Source organism: Ahaetulla prasina, chromosome 15, assembly GCF_028640845.1.
Source record: "Ahaetulla prasina isolate Xishuangbanna chromosome 15, ASM2864084v1, whole genome shotgun sequence".
NCBI classification, from domain to species: Eukaryota; Metazoa; Chordata; class Lepidosauria; order Squamata; family Colubridae; genus Ahaetulla; species Ahaetulla prasina.
The window spans coordinates 5,361,670-5,380,023 of NC_080553.1; the positions used below are offsets into that span (position 1 = coordinate 5,361,670).

Below are 18,354 nucleotides of genomic sequence, written 5' to 3' on the forward strand. Positions count from 1 at the left end.
AGTTGATTGATTTGTTATGGATCAGTTCATATGCAAGGAAGTAGGACTTTTGAAATCTTTAATGCACAGTTGGCACCTTGCTGCTGGTTGATTTGCATAATATATAGGATTTTGATTATATCGGACAGGTCATTGTCATTTGATCTCCTCCTCCCGTTGTCCAAAATGTTACAGTCCATGCCAACTGTGCGTAATGTTTCCTTCTCATTCTCTGGCATCTGTAGAAAAAGTCGCAGGCCGCGGTGTGGCTCAGGCTGTAAGAAGCCTGTTATTAAAAACACAGCTGCCTGCAATTACTGCAGGTTCTAGTCCCACCAGGCCCAAGGTTGACTCAGCCTTCCATCCTTTATAAGGTAGGTAAAATGAGGACCCAGATTGCTGGGGGAGGGCAATAAGTTGACTTTGTAAATATACAAATAGAATGAGACTATTGCCTTACACACTGTAAGCTGCCCTGAGTCTTCGGAGAAGGGCGGGATATAAATGTAAATTTTTTTTTTTTTAAAAAGTGTTTCTTATTTCTGCAGTCTCCATTATGTACTCTGGGTAGCACTGAATGGCTAACTCTGGTGATGCCAAGGGCACTGGCCAATACTCTATATACTCCCCCTCCCCCCTCCACCCCCTCCTCCTCCCCCTCCTCTCCCTCCCCCTCCTCCTCCTCTATTTATTAGGAAGGGTGAGATCAAAATCAAGTAAATGGAATAAAAATAAAGATCCAAGAATGGCATGGCCATGCCTGGACATTCTCCAGCAAGGAAAATGCACTGGACAGATAGCAAAATAGATTCTTCAAAGAGTGAACAGCACAAATTGATTTAATGTTTGTCTGTGACAAAACAGTTGGCTTGATTTATCTGTTCCATGGAATTTCTGGTCCTTTTTTATACCCTCTTCTTCATACTCAAAATACTTGACATGCCCTTTGATCTCGCAGACCTGTCTGTTTCTCTGCCTCCCAACTAATTCTGAGAAACAACATGAGATGAGCTGGAGGGATGCTTATGATTAAAAAAAAGTCAGGGTATCTCTGTCGGTGACCTTACAGAAACTGCTTCCCTATGGAAGCTGCCCAAAAAAGTCAATGAGATGATCCTTAAAATATAATAATGAGCTCTTATCTTTGGAGGCCAATTTGATGGGTTGACTGATCTTGGTGGAAGGAACAGATGTTTTGAAAAGAGTTCAGAACCATGACAACCTCAAAACGGTAGAGCATTTTTCAATGTCTGATTTGAATTCTCCCCTGGTGCATCTTTTTTGGATTTCATCCCAGACTAGACAGGACCTTATATGATGCAAAACATGATTGAATTGATCAGGATCTCCTTCCACAGTTCTGCAGCTTCAGTCTGACGATTCTTTTCAAGAGGGGGATTTTGAGGATCAGATAGGCAAATGCATGGACATTCCTTTGAGATGTTTGTTCCTTGTTGTTGTTAGTTGTGAAGTCATGTCTGACACATCGTGACTTCATGGACAATGTTTATCCAGGCCTTCCTGTCCTCTACCATCCTCTGGAGTCCATTTAAGCTCACGCCGACTGCTTCAGTGACTCCATCCAGCCACCTCATTCTCTGCCATCCCGTTCTTCTTTTGCCCTCAATTGTTCCCAGCATTAGGCTCTTCTCCAGGAAGTCCTTCCTTCTCATTAGGTGGCCAAAGTATTTGAGTTTCATCTTCAGAATCTGGCCTTCTAAAGAGCAGTCAAGGTTGATCTCTCGGACTGACCGGTTTGATCGCCTTGCAGTCCAAGGGACTCGCAGGAGTCTTCTCCAGTACCAGAGTTCAAAGGCCTCAGTTGGTCCAACTTTCACAGCCATACATTGCAACTGGGAAAACCATAGCCTTGACTATAAACACTTTTTTTGGCAGGGTTATGTCTCTGCTTTTTTGGTTGTTCCAGCTAGACCACATTGCCTCAAAGGAGAAAGAAAATGATAATGTTGGCTGAGAATGTGGTGGAAGAATTAATTTTTATTCCAAAGACACTTGGTTTTGTGGTCCAAAAGCTCCTGAGATGTCCCAAAGGTGCTTTTCCAAAATGTAGTTGGACTTTATGTTGGAAACTTGGAGGAAGTCCAGTTGTCTTTTGGAAAAGCATCTTTGGAACAACCACGACCTGGATGATTGAGAATCTCCATTGATATAAGCTGCCAAGAGAAGCCAAAAAGCCAAGAGAAATCATCAAAACCATAAAAAAGCGAAAGTTAGAATATTTCGGATATGTGATGCTGGAAAAATATGCCATACTTCACTTAATCCTCAGGGAAAGGTGGAAGGCAAATGAAGTCCAGGCAGGAGAACATCATGGCTTCAAAATCTAAGGGACTAGTTTGGACAAAACTCAGCAGGACTTTTGATAAAAATAGGATTGCCAACATGATTGCCATGATTGTGTTGTAAATGTTGTACCTTGATGAACGTATCTTTTCTTTTATGTACACTGAGAGCATATGCACCAAGGCAAATTCCTTGTGTGTCCAATCACACTTGGCCAATAAAATTCTATTCTATTCTATTCTATTCTATTCTATTCTATTCTATTCTATTCTATTCTATTCTATTCTATCATGATCGCCAATGTCCAATGATGGATATGGCACAAGAAGAAGAGGAATAGATATTAAGCTCTCAAGATGTTGAGCAAGATTTGGTTGGGAGGCAGGCTAGAGTCAAGACCAATTCACTTGTCTTCTGGTGGGTAATTGTCTGGGGTTCAACTCTTCACATGCTCAATAGAGAGAACGTCCAGTTCTAGACTATTGAATCTATGGGCTCAGGACTATCTATCCTCCACAGCAGTGGTGAAATGCAGCTGGTTCTATCCGGCTTGGGCGAACCGGTATGTTGTGTCTGCACCCCCCGAGCCAGCCCCCCTGCCAGAAAGTGACTTGGAAAGTGAGGGGACTGCGGTGAGGGGGACAGAACACGGTAGTACTGGTGTCGGGAGGCTCCGCCCACCCACCTGGATGTCATCACATCCATTTTTGACCCTCTGCGCATGCATAGAAGGCTCTGCGCATATGTGGAGGAGGCGCGCATGCTCACATTTGCGAACCGGTAATGAAGGTAAGTGGATTTTACCCCTGCTCCACAGGATGTCCCTTGGAGAATTAATCTTTCAAACGTTAACTACAGACGGTGCTGTGCAATGTGATTAAAGGAGAATGACACAGGGGACAATCTCATTAACTCTTTCAGTCCACAACATGGTCAGTTCAATTAAAATAGATGAGTATTGCTGTTGGTTTTGCCTCCTTCTTTGTCCGACCTCGGCACACTGATTTTTGACCACAGCTCCATTTCAAAGGATGTGGGGGGGAGCAGATCTTCTGGCTGAAAGTTCATAAGAAAATGTGACTGCTTTAAGGAGGAATGTTTTGAGAGCAGAGGAGTTTTCCCCACTCAGTTAGCAGCTATGGTAGCACAGTAGTTAGAATTATTGCAGGCAAACTCTACCCACTGCTAGGAGTTGGATCCTGACCGCTTAGAGAGGGCTGTAAGGCACTGTGAAGCAGTATATAAGTCTAAGTGCTATTGCTATTACTATTGTCCTTCCTTCCTTCCTTCCTTCCTTCCTTCCTTCCTTCCTTCCTTCCTTCCTTCCTTCCTTCCTTCCTTCCTTCCTTCCTTCCTTCCTTCCTTCCTTCCTTCCTTCCTTCCTTCCTTCCTTCCTTCCTTCCTTCCTTCCTTCCTTCCATAGAGCACAGTAGTTAGAATGGAGTATTGCAGGTTAACTGTGCCTGCTGCCAGCAGTTCAATCCTGACCAGCTTATGGTTGACTCAGACTTCCATCCTTCCAAGATTGGTAAAATGAGGACCCAGATTGCTGGGGGCCATAGGCTGAGTCTGTAAACCATTTAGAGAGGGTTCCAAAGCAATATAGAGTTGTATATGTCTAAGTGCTATTGCTATTACTATTGTTCTTCCTTCCTTCCTTCCTTCCTTCCTTCCTTCCTTCCTTCCGTCCTTCCTTCCTTCCATCCATGGTGCACAGTGATGGGAATGCAGTATTGCAGGCAAACTCTGCCCACTGCCAGCAGTTCGAGCCTGACTGGCTCAAGGTTGACTCAGCCTTCCATCCATCTGAGATTGGTAAAATGAGGACCCAGATTGCTGCAGGCAAAAGTCTGACTGTAAACCACTTAGAGAGGGCTGTAAAGCACTGTGAAGCAGTATATAAGTCTAAGTCCTATTGTTATTCCTTTACTTCTTCCTCCCTTCTTTCCTTCCTTCCTTCCTTCCTTCCATAGAGCACAGTGGTTAGAATGGAGTATTGTAGGTTAACTGTGCCTGCTGCCAGCAGTTCAATCCTGACCAGCTTATGGTTGACTCAGACTTCCATCCTTCCAAGATTGGTAAAATGAGGACCCAGATTGCTGGGGGTCATAGGCTGAGTCTGTAAACCATTTAGAGAGGGTTCCAAAGCAATATAGAGTTGTATATGTCTAAGTGCTATTGCTATTATTATTGTTCTTCCTTCCTTCCTTCCTTCCTTCCGTCCTTCCTTCCTTCCATCCATGGTGCACAGTGATGGGAATGCAGTATTGCAGGCAAACTCTGCCCACTGCCAGCAGTTCGAGCCTGACTGGCTCAAGGTTGACTCAGCCTTCCATCCATCTGAGATTGGTAAAATGAGGACCCAGATTGCTGCAGGCAAAAGTCTGACTGTAAACCACTTAGAGAGGGCTGTAAAGCACTGTGAAGCAGTATATAAGTCTAAGTCCTATTGTTATTCCTTTACTTCTTCCTCCCTTCTTTCCTTCCTTCCTTCCTTCCTTCCATAGAGCACAGTGGTTAGAATGGAGTATTGTAGGTTAACTGTGCCTGCTGCCAGCAGTTCAATCCTGACCAGCTTATGGTTGACTCAGACTTCCATCCTTCCAAGATTGGTAAAATGAGGACCCAGATTGCTGGGGGTCATAGGCTGAGTCTGTAAACCATTTAGAGAGGGTTCCAAAGCAATATAGAGTTGTATATGTCTAAGTGCTATTGCTATTATTCAAGAGATTGTGAGACTGCTGGGCTTCAACACGTGCATTGTGTTACTGTGATGCCCCCACAGCTCTGTTCTGGCAAGTTTGTCTGCTGAAACATGTGTACTGAGATGCATTTATTTTTACTACGGTGTGATTGAGATGGAAATGGAGATGGAACGAAGGAGGACAGAGATGGGGACTCACAATAATTTACTTGTCAATTAGATTTTCTTTTCATTGGCAGGCTCTTACCCTGCTCCGTGTTTTCTTGTCTTGTGCGGTTTATTATGTTTTGTTTTTTAATAAATTGCATTTTTCGGGATTTTAATAGCACTTTGCTCATTTGGAAGGAAATGAATTCTACCCTCGCGTTCTTCGGTATGAATTATATATGAAGATGCATCACCTTAAATAACCATTTGGAAGTTATGGCTCTCCTTGCCATCTTCTCCTCCGTGCCTCATTGGGGGTGGGGGTAGAGGGTGGGGGGGGGGAGAAAAAAAATGAAGGATGACTTTTTATAGTTTTCCACCTTGTAGCATCCCACTGAGTCTCATTCTCACAGGAAGGCAGATGGCACGGACATGTTTGCAAAGCATTGCCGAGGTAGAATTTTAATGAAGTCGCCATCTTGTTGAGGGTCGGCGTAAGAAACTTAGCATTTGCAATCTACACTGTGGTTTCTCCACCTTGGCTGTTTGAAGATAGGTGGACGTCAATTCCCAGAATTCCCCAGCCAGCCATGAAACACCGGTCCAGACTAGACTATATATCCGACTTGTGCCTTCTTTCTTTCTTTCTTTCTTTCTTTCTTTCTTTCTTTCTTTCTTTCTTTCTTTCTTTCTTTCTTTCCTTCCTTCCTTCCTTCCTTCCTTCCTTCCTTCCTTCCTTCCTTTCGTCAAGCATGTATTAGATAACAGATATAAGTATAAACATGATTATGTATACATGAAACAGATACTAATAAATGGGGACAGTAGGCAGGGACGGAAGGCACATTTGTCGTGTCCCACTCCTCCGCTGACGGCCGGGTCAGGGAAATCCGAATCAGGCTTGCCTCTGCAGCTCTGCCCAAAGTCCTAGCAAAGTCCTCAGAGCAGGCAGGAGACCAGAAAGTGACTTCAGCAAGATAAGTTCGACTTTGCCTGACTCAGAGACTGCCAGAAAGCAGGTCCTTTATATAGGCCATGAGGTGTGGCTCCATGACTCAGCACTCATTAAGGCCTGCCCCTCCTTTCCTTCTGTTGCCTCCGCCTCTCCAATCTTCTGATGCGAGGGTCACTCCAATCAGCTGTTGTTGGGAGTAAACTTTCCTCAGGCTCACATGCTGTGGAGGAGGGGGAGGGGTCTAGCTGCTCTGTTTGCCTGGGTATGGAGCCAGGGCTGGGGCCGGGGGGTGCTCCCTCCTCTGCAGCCTGCTTGGGCATGGAGCCAGGGCTGGGACCGGGAGGTGCCCCCTCCTCTTCAGCTTGTCTGGGCATGGAGCCAGGACTGGGGCCGGGAGGCATACATTCCTCCGTGTTCGGGAGCAGATAAGAAGGCCCCGGCTGCTGTGAGAGCGGGCAAGACACAACAACATTGGTGCACTTATGCACGCCTCTTACAGACCTCTTAGGAATGGGATGACGCTAGACAGTCTAAGATTAAAGTTTTGGGGGTCTGGAGAAAAAACCACAGTCAGGTAGTGCATTCCAGGCATTGATCACTCTGTTTCTGAAGTCATATTTTCTGCAATCAAGTTTGGAATGGTTCACCTTAAGTTTGTATCTATTGTTTGCTTGTGTATTGTTGCGGTTGAAACTGAAGTAGTCATTGACAGTCATTGTTTGCTTGTGTATTGTTGCGGTTGAAACTGAAGTAGTCATTGACAGATAAGTCCAACTCTTCTTGAATTTTATTCCTGAATTCTTATCTGGTGCTAATTTAGTACTGAACTTGTCTTGAGCAATAAATCTTCTTAACTACAATTTAACATATGGTTCTGATACTTTGCACCAAGCAAACATAGCGCTTTTTAACTCATCAAGTTCAGTTGAAACTGAAGTCGTCATTGACAGATAGGACATTGTGGCAGATAATTTATGTACTACGCTTAGGTCAGACCGAGTTTAGCGTAGTTCTAAGTCAGTGATGGCTAACCTTTTTGCCATTGTGTCCTGGGTTGGGAGGCATGTGTGCATATGCCCACACCCATAATTCTATGCACCCTGCCCCCACACATGCACATGTGACCCCCCCTCCCCTGCTCCTGGCATGCGATGGCCCAGTAGGCCTTTTTTTCTCTCTCACCTGGATCCAGAGCCTTTCTAGGAGTCAGGGGGGCGAAAACGGCCTTCTCTACCCCACCCCACCCCAAGGTCCTCTGGAGGCTGAAAACAGCCCATTTGCCAACTTCCGGTGGGACTGGAAGGCCATTTTTTTGCTGTCCCTAGCCTCCAGGGCCTCACTGGGAGTCTGGGGAGGGCAAAAATGGCCTTCCCACCCACCCAGGAGGTCCTCCAGAGGCCAAAAATGGCCGATTTGCCAACTTCTGGTCCCACCTCTGGGTGTGTGTGGGGAAGGCCATTTTTGGCTCCCCAGACTCCTAGAGAGGCACTGGAGCCAGGTGAGAGAGAAAAATGGGCCTCCCCCCCCCGAGGCCCTCCGACAGCAGGAAACAGCCTGTTTCCCTACTTCTGGTGGGCCCAGGAGGCCTGAAAATCAACTGGCTGAGCTCACATGTCATAGGTGCATGCCATAGGTTTGCCATCATGGTTCTAAGTTGTCTAAGCCCAAAATTTCAAGTGTGGTGGCATAGTACAAGTAGAAGAGTAGAGGATTCTTCTCATGAAATATCTCTGGACTCGCTCAATTATATTGATGTCCGATATGCAGGGTGGGTTCCAGACGGATGAGCTGTATTTGAGAATTGATCTAGCAAAAGTTTTGTATGCCCTAGTTTGCAGTTCAATATTACCAGAGAAGAAGCTACGCAAGATTAGGTTAATGCCTTTTTGGCAATGGTGTTATGGTGAGCTCTGGCACTTAGAGCTTGGTGTTTCTTTTTTAAAAAAAAAATAGTTTATTTATATATTTTTCTTAACATACATAAGTGCTTTATGAACAGCGTATTGTTTGGGTTAATTTGCTTACATAATAGTATATAATATAATAATATGTTAAATATAAAACATACATAATAGTATTTTTCCCAATTTCTAATTTCTACTTCTATTATCTAACTAACCATTGATAAAATAAGTCCCATGTTTGAAAATATTCTGTATCTTCTTTATCTTTTATCTTTACTGTCAGCCTATCAATTTCTGCACAATCTAGGTTTTTTTAAAATTTTAGACTATATATCTGACTTTTTTTTTTGTTTCAATAGTCTCATTCTATTTGTATATATTTACAAAGTCAACTTATTGCCCCCCCAACAATCTGGGTCCTCATCTGTGCTTGGTATTTCACATGCTGAAATTCCAGTGCTAAAATAGGTATCCATAGCTGAGTTGAACCAAGCTCCTGGTGACAAAATGGGTCGCAAATAAATTTAATAAATAAATAAATGGAACCCAAAGGAACCCCAAAGGTTTAAAAAGTAGACTGCATGATGTATAGACTGTTGTTAGGGTTTCCCCAAGCAAGAGCTTAGGAGTCATTGTTTGGGTGAAGGTGTGATGATTTATCTGTTCTTGTTCCTTCCATTCAACTCTGTGTCAACTCGCAAAGCATCCCTGGCCTGCTCTCGAGTTGCCATAGGCAAGGGGGATGGGAAAATGGCAAAGCAGAACGGCATCCAAAAACAAAAGCACTTTCCAGACATATCTCTCAAAAGGCTGTCTCCCAGGATTACCCACAGTGGCTGGTGGGGAATGATCTTTACAACCAGCAAAATTGCTCCATTAGCAAGTGTGACTGATGACACACCCTGGTGGGAGGGGGGAAACAGCGTCAAGCCTGGGCTGTAAATTACGTGGGGTCAGAGTTGACTTCACTTGGAACATGCAGACATGAAACTCCTAATAAATAATTGGATTTCTTTTGAAGGTTGGCTCGAGGCTCATGATTTAATTAGGGCATCCCTCGAAACCCTGACACTCTGCTCTTTGGAACGTTCTCAAAAGAAGAGGGTATAATCTCTTTGACCACTTCAAACTGCAGGATAAATCTCTCCTAGAAGTTTGAAAATGTCTTGCACTAAGCTTGGGGAAACTAGCTCTGATGTTCATCTTTTTTATATACATATAAATTTTATAGGTTTTTTTTTATTAATTACATTTCTTAATGCTTAATAAACATCATGTTGTCTGAGTATTTAATTTGCTTAACAATACTGATTACAATCTCCATCCCTTTTTTCAACCATTGGTAAAATAGATTCCATGTTTAAATTCTGTGTCTTCTTTGTGTTTAATTTTCAATATCAATCTAACCATTTCTGCAGACTCTGGTATCTTCTTAATTATATCGTCATCTCGCGGTATTTCTTCATTTTTCCAATGTGCGAATATAATCCTCGCTGCTGTTACGACATATAATGTTAAATACATACTTTTCTTATCTATTTTTTCTGATATTATACCTAATAAAAACAGTTCAGGTTTAAAATTTACATGTTTCCCTATCATCTTTTCTAGCCACCTGTGTATCTTTGTCCAATTTTTTTTTTGCTTTAACATAAGTTCACCACATATGATAAAATGTGCCCGTTTTTTGGTTAGATTTCCAACATTTGCTAGATATATTTTTAAACATTTTAGCTAATCAGCAGGTGATAAATGCCATCTATAAAACATTTTATATAAGTTTTCTTTATAAGAGGTTGCCATTGTTAATTTATAGTTCACAGCAGCATCTCTTGTTCAGCTGAAAAGATAATGTGATAGGAATCTACAACAGGCACACAATTTAGGGATTGCAACTATTGTATAGTCAGACCATGTATAATTGACACTGGATTTTATTATAGATTTTAGCTGCTATTTATTATTTTATACAAGAATTTTTAATTTGTTCTGGTCTCTAGTCTAAGACTGTAAATCAAATTTAATAAAAATAATGTGATAGGTCTCAAACTTGGGTCAATATGTATCTCCGATTAAGTTATTACTATTTGGCACCTAATGAATTAAATGTTTAATTCTGTTCCCCCCTCTTTTTTTTTTCTATAATAGTGGCCATGGGACGTGTTGCCTTGGACAATGTCCAGAAATTTTCATCTTTATCAGCATATCTACCTGTAAAATATCAGATCTCTGGCACCGAGTCTTCATTTTTCCTTAGAGAAGCCAACCATGAATTTATGAAAAACTCAAGTTTGCAATCTCGTGTGGAAACCTTCTTTACATACAAAACTAAGAAGAAGCCCATCGTCAGTGTTAGCTATGGACCATTCTTGGTGGAACATGATGTCCCTCAGGAACTGCTGTTGATTTCCAGTGCTTTTGGGTCCACCAACAAGGTTACATTCAACTGGAAGCTGAAAACCTATATCATGAGTGAAAAGATCTACTTGACGAGACCCAAAGTCCAGATACTCTTCTACATTGTGGGGAGAGATTGGGATGACTACAGCATGTCTGAACAACTTCCTTGCATGCATGTTTTTGCCTTTTGGGAAACGTTGGGAGTCCGGGGTAGCTGCAGACTGAAAGGAGACCTGGGATTATGTGTGGCTAGTCTAGATCTTCAGCCAACCTGGTTTAACCCACCCACAGTTGTCACCGGCCGTAAGAAAATGGCTGATCGGTCTGATGGGATCTCGGTAGAGCTTTATTACACAATCCACCCTGGAAGTGAAAATGGGGAATGCAGCACTGAAGACCTACGGAAGGGTAATGCAATCCGTCCTGGAAAAGAAGGGGCAGGGGAAAGGATGTCCCACTTACAACGCATTGGGTCTATCAGTCTCCACCAGGCACCGGAGAGTTCTCAGCTGACTGAGTTGTGGTTGGACAGCAACATTGTCATCCAGTTGCCGTTGAAGCCCGTCAAACAGGGAGAAGTCGTGACCGCTTCCGTGACAGTTACTAACAATATCACCGTGGATCAATTTATTCTCAGGTACGCATGCTTTCTTGATATGTTGACTTGTGTTCTCTCATTGTCTCGTCCCCTCTTTTGTATGGGGTGGGGTGTTTTTCCCTGGACTATCCCTTCCTTCTGGTGCTACTACTAAATCTCTTTGGAAGTCTCTAGAAGTTTGGAAATTTTAAAAAGTTTCTTTTTTCGAAACCCTACGTTTCTCTTAACATGAAAGGAGCTTGGTTGTCGTGTCCCACTCCTCCGCTGACGGCCGGGTCAGGGAAATCCAAATCAGGCGTGCCTCTGCAGCTCTGCCAAAGTCCTAGCAAAGTCCTCAGGGCAGGCAGGAGACCAGAAAGTGACTTCAGCAAGATATGTTTAGACTTTGCCTGACTCAGAGAATGCCAGAAAGCAGATCCTTTATATAGGCCATGGGGTGTGGCTCCATGACTCAGCACTTATCCAGGCCTGCCCCTCCCTTCCTTCTGTTGCCTCCGCCTATCAAGTCTTCTGACGCGAGGGTCACTCCAGTCTGCAGCTGTTGGTAATTGACCTCCCTCAGGCTCACATGCTGTGGAGGAGGGGGAGGGGTCTAGTTGCTCCGTTTGCCTGGGCATGGAGCCAGAGCTGGGGGCTGGAGGTATTTCTTCCTCTTCAGCCTGTCTGGGCATGGAGCCAGGGCTGGGGCTGGGAGGCATACTAGAACATTCCTCTGTGTTCGGAAGCAGATAAGAAGACCCCGGCTGAGGTGAGATCGGACGAGACACAACATTGGTAATCAAGGTTCTAAACTCTATAACAGGCAGGGGTGGGCTTCAAAAATTTTAGCAAGGGGTTCTGTGCCTGGTTGCTGGGTGGGCATGGTCATGGTGGGTTGGCCCAATTGGCCTCCTGCACCATTGGGTGATTTTGCCCTCCCTGGGTTCTGGAGGCTTTTTTTGAACCTCCAGGAGGGTGAAAATGGCCTCCCCAGGCTCCCCAGGCCCCCTGGAGGCCAGAAATGCTTCTGAACTTCCAGTAGGGCTGTTTTTGGCCCTCCCAGTGTGTGCCCTGCACTTACCTGCATCCAACATGGGCCACGTGGGGACTCATGGGAGGGGCAGGGTGGGTGGGTTGGGGCCAGCCAGGAGTAGGATTTGGGGGTTCTCCAAACTGCACAGAATCGTAGCTAGAGGTTCTCCTGAACCCCTGTGAACCCCCAGCAGCCCACCCCTAATAACAGGGTTGTCAAACTCAATTTCATTGAGGGCCGCATCAGGGTTTTGTTTGACCATGGAAGGCCAGAGAGGGTGTGGCCAGGGTGGGGTGTGGCTAGCTTGACATCACTCATGTCGGGGGTGCCTGCCAGAGAAAATGAGCTCCCGAGCTCCGTTTTCAGCTCTGACGGCCTCCTGCAACCCTCTGTCAGCAAAAACAGAGCTCAGGAAGGCCACACGCAGCCCTCCCGAGCTCCATTTTCACTGGCAGAGGCAATGCAGGCCAATCCTTCATCATTTCCAGGGTGGATCTGACCCCCGGGACCTTGAGTTTGACACCCTGCTCTGTAACGAGGAGGACACTGGGTTGGGAAGGCTTAACTTTGAGCCTTCCAGGTTTGAATCTGTAAAGATCTTGACAGGGTTCAAGCATATTTGGGTGAGTTGACACACTATGAGTTTCCAACTACCTCTTCTCCAGTGTGCATCCAACCTTCCTTGGAAATATAGTGAAATGGCAGGCATCTCTCTTCTTATTTATAGCTAATGATAAAATTACATTATGGAATATTTGCTTTACATTTCTCCTTTCCAAACATAAAAAGATTTATATGATGGCCATATGGTCATTCATTACCCAGAGATCTCACATATCTGCGTTGTGATTACCTGAGCTGGAAAAAAATTGATGGAAATCTTCTTATATTGCACGAAGTCTTCATTATTCAAATGTTCCTATTCAGCATAAAAGAAAAGCATTGTGAAACACTGAAGCTTAGCTAGAATGGTTGGATGCAATCATCAAAATATCTCTTTGGACTATCCAATGGTTTGGAGGTTGGGGTTGGGGGTTTTTTTTTGCCAGACTTCCTGAAAGAATAACTCTTTACAGGCTTCTCAAGATGTGTCGCCAACATCTGACAACTTAAATCCAACTTTAGGAAAAAGAGAGATTCCATTGAAAAATGAAGGCAAAGGTTTTGGACTGGTGCTGAAAGCCTAACTGGAAACAGGAACTTTGTGCTAAAGAACTCAAAAACATTAATGTAAATTTAAATCCCATAAAGATGCATTCAAAAGAAAATAATCTCCCCTTGCTTGCTAGTCATATGTTTGACTACAATAGTTCAACAGAAGGGAAATAAAAGCTAACAAGTGGTAAACTATATCTGGTGTTCTCAATAAACCCTACAGTATCTTAAACTTGGCTAAATGTATTTAAATAATGTCAGAACATTAAGACTCAACATGATATATGTATTCATCTGTTGTAAAAATAATCAACTAGTTCAGACTTACATAATTCAGGCATGAATTGTTTGCTTGGCCTCCAAGATTCTGGGATTGGTGCTGGAGCCCATCCTCTCTTACCATGTGTGCTTTGGGCTATTTTATGCCTAGTATTTATGTGGTGTCTGGTTTTTAATTGTTGAATGGAGTATTGATGTCTGGTTAAAGTCGTTGGCTGTTGTTTCCTTGTGTTACCAAGTCCAAGTCCTGAGTATTGGATAAGCTGGTGGTAAATCAGCATTCCTGTTGACTTACCAGGGGTTCATTTCCCAGGCTTCAATCATTTCCCTGGCTGTTTTTGTACATGCTTGGCCAACAATCTTAGTAGCTGCAAAACTGAATGTATGTCCCAGGGATGCTATTCAGCAGGTTCTGACAGGTTCTGAAGAACCAGTAGTGGAAATTTTGAGTAATTCAGAGAACCGGCAAATACCACCTCTGGCTGGCCCCAGAGTGGAGTGGGAATGGAGATTTTGCAATATCCTTCCCCCAGGAGTGGGGAGGGAATGGGGATTTTGCAGTAGCTATGTCCTTGATCATTGCAATGAGTTTGGGTCTCGTCGTCTGACTGCTCACATGTTTTTGCAATCTGGTTGTTAGCTTCCTTCCTGTCTGAATAGTCATAGAGGCAATCCATGCAGGGGATCTGGTAGATTACATTAGAAGTACCCCCCACCCTCAAGTGATCCTTCATTGACTGCCCCAACATGTACAGAGAAGAGAGTACATATATAAATTAAATAAATAAATAAATAAATCATGTTTTGTTTTGCATGAAATTACAAAGAGCAAACTTCTCCTTGCATATCCAAAGCATCAATATTCCAGATGCATCTATTAACTTGATGCATAAACTAGCAGGCGGTGGGTAGATTTTAGGGTATCCTTGTAGGCCAAACTCACAAAATAAAAAGGGGGGATGGAGTTCTTCTGGCCCATTAGAAATCTACAGGTGTTTCATTGATTGTTTGCAGTCAAAGAGGTCTTCTCCTTCCCCAGCTCCTTGCTTTGAGAGGGCATACTTTGAAAAGGGTCAGGTTTGTTGAAAGGGACAATTGAATTATCCATCAGGAGCTGGCAAGTTGACTGCAAAACAATGGATAATTAGCCAGGGATATTAAATCATCAGATTGTCAGGGTGAAAGAGGCTAAATGTGGCTAGCAAAGCTATTAGGCAGATCAAGGCAGGGATGCTAATGAGTATTGACGGAGCAGCTGGATTTGAGAGAAGATCATGACGTTCAAAATGTCAAGACTGAACAAGATGAAACATGTTCCCGGAGATGGTAACCAATGAATTAGTAGTCTGGGATAAGTTTGTGGATTCCATAATAACCCACTGCCATCTTGTTTTGTGGGATCAGCTTTTATCCCACCAGGTTTCACACTGCACAAAAATTTTCACATAACTGATCTGAACCCATAAAGAAGAATATTGGTAGCTCAAGGTAGAAATGAGGGGTCCTTGATGCTCTCTGAGCTTCATTGTTTTCTTGCAGATGTTTCATAACCCAACTATGTAACCTAATCAGAACTCTGCGCTATATCCTACAACATCTTGAATCTCCAAAGACCTATGCAAGGGTCTTCTTTGTAGATTTTAGTTCAGCATCATTCCAGACACTCTTCTAACTAAGCTAAACTAGCTACAGGTACCTGAACAGACTTGTAAGTGGATCACAAGCTTCCTAACAAACAGGAAGTAGCAGGTGAAGCTAAGCAGAATCACATCAGATACCTGTACAGTTAGCATAGGAGCCCCCAGGGCTGTATGCTCTCCCCACTTCTCTTTTCTCTGTATACCAATGACTGCATCTCCAACGATCCATCTGTCAAACTACTGAAGTTCGCAGATGACACAACAGTGATCGGTGTCATTCGAGACAATGATGAATCAGCATACAGACGGGAGGTTAAACGACTAGCCTTGTGGTGTGACCAGAACAATCTGGAACTGAACACACTCAAAACCATAGAAATGATGGTAGACTTTAGGAGAAACCCCTCCATACTTCCACCTCTCATAAGACAGTATCAACAATAGAAACCTTCAAATTTCTAGGTTCTACCATTTCTGGCATGCAGAAAAGAGGGGTTTGAGGAGTTTTTTAACTAAATCTTTTAAGGGGCTTTTAGAGGGAGGGAGAGCTAGGGTGGAGGGGAGGGGTGGATGGGTGTGGGAGGGGGCCAGACCTTGCTAGAGCTCGCGTTAGGAAGATAGGTTCGGATAATTTAGGGGGGGGGTGACTGAAGCCCCTGGACAAGAGTATTATTCTATCGGTACGATTTATGGGAGGGGCAGATATGGCGGAAGGAGGGGACCATATCATGTTCAGGGAGTGCACCCGCGCTGTTTACAAGCGATTGCATGCTCCGGTCCCGCTCCCTTTTCCCATTCCCCGAGTGGTCAGATTCCTCAGGGCCGCAACCTTCGACTGATGTTATGCAATGCCAGGTCCATTATTAATAAGGCCCCCCTCATTTCAGATCTGATACAGGAGGGGGTGCGGACCTGATGGGCATTACTGAGACCTTGTTGGGCACAGAAGGGGGTGTTCCCCTCGTCGAGATGTGCCCACCGGGCTTCCGCGCATTTCATCAGCCGAGGGTCCAAGGCAGGGGTGGGGGAGTTGCGGTTATTATAAATGAGAGTTTGGATCCGAGGGAGGTCTCTGTCCCACAGACAGCTGGCTGTGAGTCTCTCTTTGTGCGGTGGGGCCATGGGGTACAGATGGGTTTACTGGTCATGTACCTGGCTCCCTGCCACGTGACAGCAGCCCTGCCCGAGCTGCTTGACATGATAGCCGAGGCGGCAGTTGATACCCCCAGGCTTATGGTCATGGGGGATTTCAATCTGCCGTCAGAAGGTGAGTCATCGTCGTCAGCTCGGGAGTTCATGGCCTCCATGGCAGCCTTGGACCTGACCCAGTTAGTGAATGGTCCCACACACACTGGGGGACACACGCTGGACTTGATTTTTGTTTTGGGACAGTGGCTGAATGATCTGGATGTGAGGGACTTAGTCATTACTCCCCTGCCGTGGACAGATCATTCTCTCCTTCGCCTGGACTTTCGGACCGCAGACCCTCACCGCAGGGAGATGGAGCCAGTTCGTTGGTTCCATCCCAGGCGCCTGATGGACCCGAGTAGGTTCCTGACGGAGCTTGGGCCATTTCCTGAGGAGCTGGCCCACGGCTCGGCCGAGGAACTCGCTACCGCCTGGGAAAGGGCAGCAGCGGGGGCTTTGGATCGCGTTGTGCTGATGTGGCCTCTGACCCGGCGCTGCTCTCGACTGGCTCCTTGGTTTACTGAGGAGCTGAGAGAGATGAAGTGCCGGAGAAGATGCCTAGAGAGCACCTGGAGGGCCAGCCGCTCCGAATCTGACTGAACACTAGTATGGTCACATATTCAGACCTATCTAGTGGCAATAAGGACAGGAAAGCAAGTATACTTGATCGCCCTTATAGCATCGGCAGATACCCGCCCAGCCGCCTTGTTTAAAGCGACCCGCTCCCTTCTGTTTCAGGGGGCTCGGGAGGACCCCTTGCAAGGTCGGGCTGAGGAATTTGGAAGTTATCTGCACGATAAAATCGCTGGGTTGGACACAGATTGGGTAGATCCGGATGGGATGACGCGGGCATGTCTTGAGAACATTGTTTGGGCTGAGTTTGATCCTGTGACTCCCGATGACATGGACAGGATACTGGGGAGGTTGAATGCCACCACATGTTTATTGGACCCGTGTCCCTCCTGGTTGGTACTGGCCACCCAGGAGGTTACACGAAGCTGGCTCCAGGGAATTATCAGCGCTTCTCTGAGGGAGGGAATCTTCCCAGCCGCCTTGAAAGAGGCGGTGGTGAGGCCCCTCCTTAAGAAGCCTTCCCTGGACCCAGCTATTTTGGCTAATTATCATCCAGTCTCCAATCTTCGCTTTCTGGCGAAGGTTGTAGAGAGTGTGGTGGCTTGGCAACTCCCCCAGTACCTGGAGGAAACTGTTTATCTAGACCCATGCCAGTCCGGCTTCAGGCCTGGGTACAGCACAGAGACGGCTTTGGTCGCATTGGTTGATGATCTCTGGAGGGCACGGGACAGAGGTTGTTCCTCTGTTCTTGTCCTGTTAGATCTATCAGTGGCGTTCGATACCATCGACCATGGTATCCTGCTGCGGCGGTTGGAGGGCTTGGGGGTGGGAGGCACTGTTTTACGGTGGTTCTCCTCCTACCTCTCCAACCGCTCGCAGACGGTGTTGACAGGGGGGCAGAGATCGACCCCTAGGCAACCACCCCAACGAAGCCGTGATGACTCAGTGTCTTGAGGCCGTTCGGGTCTGGATGGGGATGAACAGGCTCCGAACCCATCCAAGACGGAGTGGCTGTGGATGCCGGCGTCCCGGCACAGTCAGCTTACTTCATCGCTGACTGTGGGAGGCGAATCGTTAGCCCCCAGGGAATCGGTGCGCAATTTAGGCGTTCTCCTGGATGCACGGCTGTCTTTAGAAGACCATTTGACAGCCGTCGCCAGGGGAGCTTTTCATCAGGTTTGCCTGATTCGCCAATTGCGCCCTTTCCTGGACTGGGACGCGTTATGCACAGTCACTCATGCCCTCGTCACTTCCCGTCTGGATTACTGCAATGCTCTCTACATGGGGCTCCCCTTGAAGAGCACCAGGAGGCTCCAACTGGTGCAAAATGCGGCCGCGCGGGGGATTGAGGGAGCTCCTCGTAGCTCCCATGTAACACCTCTCCTGCACAGGCTGCATTGGTTGCCGGTGGTCTTCCGGGTGCGCTTCAAGGTGTTGGTTATCACCTTTAAAGCGCTCCATGGCATTGGACCGGGATATTTACGGGACCGCCTGCTGCCGACAGTTACCTCCCATT

The 18,354-nt window shown here is 45.5% G+C and overlaps 1 protein-coding gene across 1 annotated transcript in view; it reads left to right on the plus strand.

Annotated features, from left to right (window-relative positions):
• Positions 1-18,354, plus strand: part of TMEM132C (transmembrane protein 132C) — a 175,364-nt gene that overhangs the window by 52,680 nt on the left and 104,330 nt on the right. The window contains exon 3 of the mRNA XM_058158320.1: positions 10,142-11,030. Coding sequence (XP_058014303.1) covers positions 10,142-11,030 — 889 coding nt within the window. The remainder of the gene's footprint in view (positions 1-10,141; positions 11,031-18,354) is intronic.